Here is a 7,658-nt window from a genome sequence, read left to right on the forward strand (position 1 = left end):
TTCAAATAGAACCTAATTTTATTTTATTTTTTAAATTAGTTTTCATTCTTTTGGCTTTTTCTAAAATATTGCACACCATAACCATAATACAATATACCAAAATTGGTTTCTCATATTGTACATGTAAAAATCCCTCTCCAACCCATGAGGAAAGGTGGAAGGAAAAAAATTATGCAAAATGTGAAGAAAAGTGAGCAAAATAGGATAACTCCGGGGACCAAACATTAAAAAATTAAAATGCAGCTATTTTGGTGGTGAAGTTTTTGGTTGAAGACAAGATTTCATTAATTATCATCTGCAATCAGCACCAACAGCTTCATGGATTGATTTGAAACCATCCCTTTCTAAGCACTCAGCAAGTTCAGCCTGCAAAAAAAAAAAGAAAAAAACAAATCACAAAGTCGAACAAAGCAGTTTACGAAATCAGTTCCTCTCGGAGTGTTCGACTTTCCATACCCATGTCCGAAAAATGTCGGACAAGGGAATGTCAAAAAACAAAACAATGGCTCGTATATAGTAAACCTCCCAACATCTTAATAAACCCCTAGAAGCAAAGATACAAGTTGAATACAAAGCAGAGAGAAAAATAAACATACCTTTATTTGGGGAATCAAGGCAGGGCCTCCATATGCAAATGCTGTATAAAGCTGAACGAGCGTTGCTCCAGCTCGTATTTTTTTGTATGCATCCTCACCACTGCATTGAATTCATAATTAAAATTACACAATGGAGGTGTAAATAAAGATAACTATAATTAGAAAACCGACTTTACCTGCTAATACCTCCACAGCCTATTAAAGGGATCTTTCCCTGCAAAGATGTATATAGGTCAGCTTTAAGGCTTTGCTTGATAGAGTGGAAAGAAAATTGGAAGGATGGAAAATTAAAGGGGTAGAGAACTAGAAGGATGGAAAACATAATTTTTCTTTCCATAGGTGTGCTTGGTAGGAGAGATGGAAAAATGTACATTTTCTTTCCATCCATTGCTTGGTAGAGTTAAAAAATGGAAGGAAAGAATAGAACATTTTAAAAATGCAGATTTTGAACTAACATACACATCTCTCTTATTTTCTCTCCTCTCATCTTTCCAAATTGGAAGGATTGATTTTTATGCACTAGGAAGGAAAATGATCATCCCTCCTATTTTCTTTCCTCTCACTTTTCTTCCCAACCAAGCACATTCAAAATTTATTTTCCTACCACTTTCCACTCCCCCCTCCCATCTCTCCACTTTTTCACCCAACCAAGCACACCCTAAAAGTAAGATGCTTGCTCAAACAACTTTACAAGCATATACTAATAGAATTCAAACAGAATTAAGATGATGTAAACTATCTGAATTCTTTACAAAATCGATTTGAAAATAATGAGTTGCATAAAGAAGATACTAAGAAGCAGCAAGAAACCGTTAAAGGCCAATGATACGACCAGCTGCAAACCTACATCTCAAAATTATATAACTATGAACATTGTAGACCATACAAATTCAGAGTATAACCCAGGAAAAACCACATGAAAATCAAATTATAATGCCCTCAAGAGTAAAACCCTGAAGAATCTTGGGATGTCCAATAAGGTAATGAAATAAGGAAAATATATTCCTATACAGTGGACCCCAGCAGTGAATTACACGTCAAGCATCAAGAAGGCCAACATCCATGTCAACACCCACCGGACAAACAATATTTATCTAAGCAATTTGAACTGACAAACTATACAACGTAAAAAGGAACATTGGCCAAATTATTAAAACAACACCCTGATGTTTCACATATTAAAGTTTCCCTTGTGTAGTTTCAAGAGGCTACTTTTCCACACTATGTAGACAGTTTGTTTATCAACACTATTTCAGGCTTTTCTTCATGTTTTATATGTTATGGTGGAATAAAGCAGATTAGCATGGTTTTTGGAGAGCGGCTGAAGATACGACCATCTTGAGTCAATAAAAACATGTTAAGAAATAGAAGATGTGACAATGAAAAGCCAACAGATCCAATATAACAGAATTTTTTATAAGAATAGACAACATACCCTTGTTAGGACATACATCTCCTTCAAGATGTTGGTTGACAAATTAAAAAGAGGCTTTCCGCTTAAGCCACCGGCTTCTGCAGAGACTGGATTTTTATCTACGGGATCTGGTCTCGAAATGGTTGTGTTAGATATAATCTAGAAAACAGGAAAGAGGAGAATGTCAGGAAAAAACATTGAAAAGCAAGAGATAAAAATTATGCACTTTATCATGCTACTTACTCCACAGTATGTATTGTATAAAAGAATAAAGTAAAAAAAAAAAAAAAAAGATATTATGAGATCACAGCTTCTTAAGCCAAAACATCATTAACAAATCAACAGCTAGAAATTCATCCATGATTGTTCTTCAATGCATTTAGAAAACAAGGGGCTATTAATTTTAAGAAAATATAACTTTCTTGATAGATACCATATAGAAAGAAATGGTTTAAATGCACCATCAAGCAGAAGCTTCTAATCAGATAAGACATGGACAAGAAATATAAATTTCCAATTGGAAGAACAATACCAATCCATCCAAGCGGAGGGCAAGAGCAACCTAAAATCAAAGAAAAGAAACAATAAGAACATGATACAAATAAGAAATGAAATATTATCTAAATACAAGTAGAAGCTTAGTGCATACCGCTGCTATATCCTCAAGGTCATCTTTAGACAAGTCTGGAGCAATTTTAACAAGCAGTGGAGGAGGACCTTCCTCACCCCATTGCATTTCATCACGGGCAGCTTGAACCTTCGACAAGAATAAGCAAAGAAAAATTGAGAAGTGTGAAGTTCTCTCTGATATACACAGAAGGATGATTATGCTCACAGCTAGAGATCTATACCCTCTTAACAAGATCCTTCAACTGTTTCCTTCCTTGAAGCATACGTAATCCAGGAGTGTTTGGTGATGAAACATTAATAACCTAAGAAAGTTGAAAAGGGTGGTAAATATTACGGGATCCAAACAAATAAATTCAAGAAAAAACTAAAAGAAAACTTCTCAAAACAATACATCATAATGATATTTCTTTTTGAAGAATATACATCAATCTACCCTTAGAAAGAAGCAAGAAAAAGATATTACAAGCAAATCAGGCTATACAACTATCTTAGATAATAGAACCAATCCTATCATTTTATGGTATGAGACTTTTGTACTCAAAGCAAACTTGAAAGGAATGAATTAACTCAAATAAAGAATATAGAACTACCAAGTAATCAGCATACTGGGATAACGTGTGAACTCCTTGTACGTAGTCAGCAGCAGCATCTTCACTTGTCTTATTCTTCCCAAGATTGACTCCCAGAATTCCAGGACCAGCTTTTCCCCCATGTTTGGCTTCATCATTCGAGGGTGACGAGGAACTCGAAGTCTCTAACTTCCTCTTACCATGCTGAGCACCTAATCTCTTTGCAACAGCAACAATTCCTTCACTATTGAACCCACAGCGATTGATAATAGCACTGACCAAGAAATCGAGTTAGATAGAATAGAAGAACTTTAGGTCCAAACAACATGAGTTCAAGCAATCAAATCTCAAGGCAGAATTGCCTTACTAATGCCCATTCCATAAAATAGGTAAGTTGATATTTAAAAGAAACAGTACAAAAAGAGAATTTGGTGTCACCCTTCTTGCCGCAGTCTAAAGATGCGTGGCCTGATATTACCCTCTTGTGGAACAGGGGTTACTGATCCAACTTCCACAAAGCCAAAACCCATACCAAGTAAACCTTCAACAGCTTCTGCATTTTTGTCAAAGCCAGCAGAGAGACCAACAGGATTTGAAAACTTCCTTCCCCAAACTTCTAATCCCAGAATCGCTGGATCAGGTCTCTTCTCCCTGGGAACCCAACCACGAGAAGCAGCTGCAACAGCTAGTGTATGAGCTTTCTCAGCATCCAAAAGTGCAAAGAATGGGTTTACAAGTTTAGTCGCTGAGAACAGCCAACCACTGCCAAAATTCAAATATTGTATAAGTTGGTCTCAAATAGAGATATAAGATGAGGATTCATTTCAAAATCAGGTATCTCTATCAATGGATCCACAAAACTTTTAATTAAAATTTTAAAAACAAAGCATAGATAAAGGCTATTGGCCATAACGATTTTTATCTCACATTGTTTTAGTTTGAGTTCTTCCACAATAGTTATCAATTCAGACTAAAAATGAAAAAAGAAAAAATAGAGATGAAAATAAAGAAAACTAACAAAATCTCCATCTGACAGGTTACGGTGATTTTTTAACAGCCATTTTAGTCATATAACTTGCAAAGGCATGTGTCCATTGAAGAGGCTCATTCATTTTCCAATGTATTTTTCATATCAAAGTTTGGGGAACCAGTGGAGCATTTTTCAAAATCCAACAAAATAAAGACCAAAAAGGGGAAACCCCTCCTCATTTGCAAAATGAGACAAAATATGGAAAACGTTTAAAAGTTTCAAAGAAGAGATTTCACTGGGATGTCCAAAATAAGTACCAGAAAGTTGCTTCATCAACAGTACTAACATAAGCTCCACCTGCTATAATTAAGCCTATGGTAGCTCCAGTCAGTAATCTTCTTCCCTACAACCATGAAATCATAAAATATCATATATTACAACATAAAATTCATGCATACAACCAAATAAACTCAATTCAATGTTTTAAACTATCACATGAAATAGAAAATCCAGTTAATTAGTAAGAAGTCAATGCTATCAAACGTGCTTCCCTTAAGTTGGTCAAGCAAAAGAACCCATTTTGATCCTCCTAATTACAACTTCCCAAAATACCCATATCCTTAACTAAGCTTACCCCAACTTTTATTACTTAGATTTTTAATGGAAACTAAAACAAAAATCTCATAAACACAGCAAAAATCGCCCCTAAAAAACCTTACTTTTTTTGAAGAATGAGGGATTTTAGGGGCAGAGGCAGCAGCGGAAGAGCAATGTCTAGAGGGTCCTATGGAAGTGGAAATAACCCTTTGGCGCACGAGATCTTTAAACAATTTCCCAGCAGTCCTTATTGCCATGAAATCAAAATAGATTGATTTTACAACACTTTAAAAAAAAAAACGCAGATTGCAGATATGGGGTGAGTGGGTAAAAGCGAAAAGAAATAAATTTGATTCTTTGTATTGAAAAGTGAGAGAGGGAGAGAGCTTAAGAGGGGTTTTAGCAGAGATGGGAAAAACAAGGAGGCTAGGCGTGAGGTTTTTGGTGTCTTTATCTAAACCCTTAATTACTCCTGACCTCCGTATATTTGCTTAAATAACTTTTTTACACTTTCAATTAATAGTAAAAGATTCCCAACTTTTGCAACTTTAATACAAGCTAGATCACAACTTCTTGTTTTCTTTTCCAAAAGAATATAGGGAACAAAGTTAGAAAATTATTAATAAATTTTAAAATTATACATGGTTTTTATTTAATTTAATATCTCTCTATAATGTGTTACAACATAAAAGTGGGGTAGCTTGTTAGAATGGTTCTCACACCATAATGTGGAAAGTTGCTAAAATAAGGTGATTCACATTGTAAGGAGTTTTGGAGAGTCCTTAGAATAAGAAAGTCCACATTGTAAGTAGTGCAAAAAACCACTAGAAATGATGGTTTACAAGGATCTTATGAACTTAAAAGCTTTTTGGGAGATATTTTGCAGAGCTTTGGCATGTCGTGGAGTCTCATCTTCTTGTGATGGAGAGGGCTTTATAGAGGAGGGAGAGTTTTGGTATGTTTCCTACTAGAATGATGCCTTATGTGGCTATAGAGACATGGGTACTTCATTAGGATGTGGCAGGGTGACTTGATGGTAATTTGTAAGAATGGGTAGTCTTGAGTCAATTTGTTTGTGAGGCTTGTGGGTGGTCTTCACAAGCTTAGGAAGCAACTAGGCGAAGCTGTCCTAGAGAGGCAAAATAAGACACCTAGGAGGCGAATTTGGTGTAATGATCCTGAAAACACAAACTTTAAAGGCAAGTTTGGTGAAGCATACTTGAACACTTTGCTTGTTGTAGTATTGTTTGTTGAAGCTTTAGCAAGTTACGCTCAACTTCACTAATAGATGTTTTTTACAAGTTGGGGACTTAAAAGGCCTCACTTGATAAGGGTATTGGAATCTTAAAAAGCTTCGCCAAAAGCACCATTGAGGCTTTTGAAAAGTCATTATTGTTATAGAGTTGTTTTACTGTCAATTGTTTTTAACGAGTTAGGGTATTAAGATGCCTCACCTGATGTGGCATTAGAGCTTTAAAAGGTTTCCTTGGAAACAACATTAGGGCTATTGTTATAAAGTTGTTTCATTAGTAGTCATTAATAAAATTGCCTTGTTAACTTTTATGGAATTGGTTTTAAACTTTGTTATGTTATTGCTTTTGTTTTTACTCATAATGAAGTTGGTTTGGAACTCTGTTGTGCCTTTTACTTTTGTATGTGTGTGTTGACATTTTGGTATTTGTTGAATTTCTACAATGCATTGAATTCGAAACACTTAAATACCTATGCCTGAACATGCATTTGCAGCCTAAAACGGAAATAATGCATGCATAATTTGTTTAGGCCTAAAGAGGTAATTTCATTATGTAGAGGATAATCAACCCTTATGCCTAGGTCTTTTGTTGTGGCTATTATCATCATGGGGATAAAGCCTCTTCCCTTGGTATTCAATTGATTCTACTTAAGAGATGAGACCTATTACCTTGGTTTTTAGGGGCATAAGAGGGACGAGACTTGTAACACTCCTTATATGACCAGACCATCGGGTTCGAGCTACAAGATACTACATTCATTGCAGAAGCAACTTCAGACAATTATGCACCATACAATTATTTACACATGCAATTAAGTGAAGTTCATGTTCATACTATGTTACACATTCATTTCGAATCTCTCTCAAGCTTACAAAAGCTCTTTTGTTAACCCGAGGTTGAATTAAAACCAAATTGTGAAGTTTTCAAAATCTCGAACCGATATTGTGACATCACGATTTCCCTGTTACGACAACAACTTAGTGAGTTATGTTGCGACTTCAAGCATCTTGACATCGTGAAGTCACTCATTGTTGACCCATGTCATGATGTCAGGGACTCGAGGTCACGACGTTGCCCCTGTTTTGGCAAAAATCTCATTTGATACAAGTTTCATGCTTTCAATCCAACATCTACAACCATTCATACAACTTTCCACAATCCATATTAATTCATGTTAATTCAAGTTTATGAACATATGAAATAGAACATTCAAGTTAGCACTAAACAAACTTTTTTCATTTGAGCAAATTCGTTCATTTAGCTAGTAATATGCCAACTTGTTACATTTTTCCCTCTTAAACATACCATGCTTATACCATTTAGGGACCAAGCACTTAAATGGCCCTAAGATGGAACAAACAAAGCATACATTAATTGCATCTCAAACTTAACATTCAAGTACACCATTTCACAAGCCATTTATCAACATAGCTGATTCAAATAGTTCATTTGCAAACTTTAACATGCCAAACCATAAAAGTTTGAGATCATCATTCTTATAACATCAAACTTGACCAAATCATGCATCAATTGGATTATATGCCATGCTGAACATTCAAACTCAACCATTGCTATGTGTATCATTTAACTCTCAACCCAAAACGACCTTATGCATACCAAGTTATCCTT

General features: G+C 35.3%; 1 protein-coding gene across 1 annotated transcript; it reads right to left on the reverse strand.

Moving 5' to 3' along the window:
- Positions 1 to 5,238, reverse strand: LOC105794978 (dihydroorotate dehydrogenase (quinone), mitochondrial). The gene is made up of 11 exons (XM_012624391.2): positions 4,899 to 5,238; positions 4,497 to 4,582; positions 3,648 to 3,971; positions 3,231 to 3,483; positions 2,862 to 2,942; positions 2,660 to 2,767; positions 2,543 to 2,572; positions 2,032 to 2,169; positions 773 to 810; positions 597 to 696; positions 1 to 366 (listed from the first exon to the last, which is right to left on the reverse strand). The coding sequence occupies exons 1-11, from the start codon at positions 5,031 to 5,033 to the stop codon at positions 292 to 294; spliced, it is 1,368 nt and encodes a 455-aa protein (XP_012479845.1). The 5' UTR covers positions 5,034 to 5,238; the 3' UTR covers positions 1 to 291.
- Between the last annotated feature and the right edge of the window lie 2,420 nt (positions 5,239 to 7,658).

Source organism: Gossypium raimondii, chromosome 3, assembly GCF_025698545.1.
Source record: "Gossypium raimondii isolate GPD5lz chromosome 3, ASM2569854v1, whole genome shotgun sequence".
NCBI lineage: Eukaryota > Viridiplantae > Streptophyta > Magnoliopsida > Malvales > Malvaceae > Gossypium > Gossypium raimondii.

Coding starts and splice junctions, on each gene's coding strand:
- LOC105794978 (XM_012624391.2), bottom strand. CDS start 5,033: ATGGCAATAAGGACTGCTGGGAAATTGTTTAAAGATCTCGTGCGCCAA. Junction 811..2,031: donor AGATGTATGTCCTAACAAGG/GTATGTTGTCTA, acceptor ACATCTTTGCAG/GGAAAGATCCCTTTAATAGG. Junction 697..772: donor GGCTGTGGAGGTATTAGCAG/GTAAAGTCGGTT, acceptor AATTCAATGCAG/TGGTGAGGATGCATACAAAA.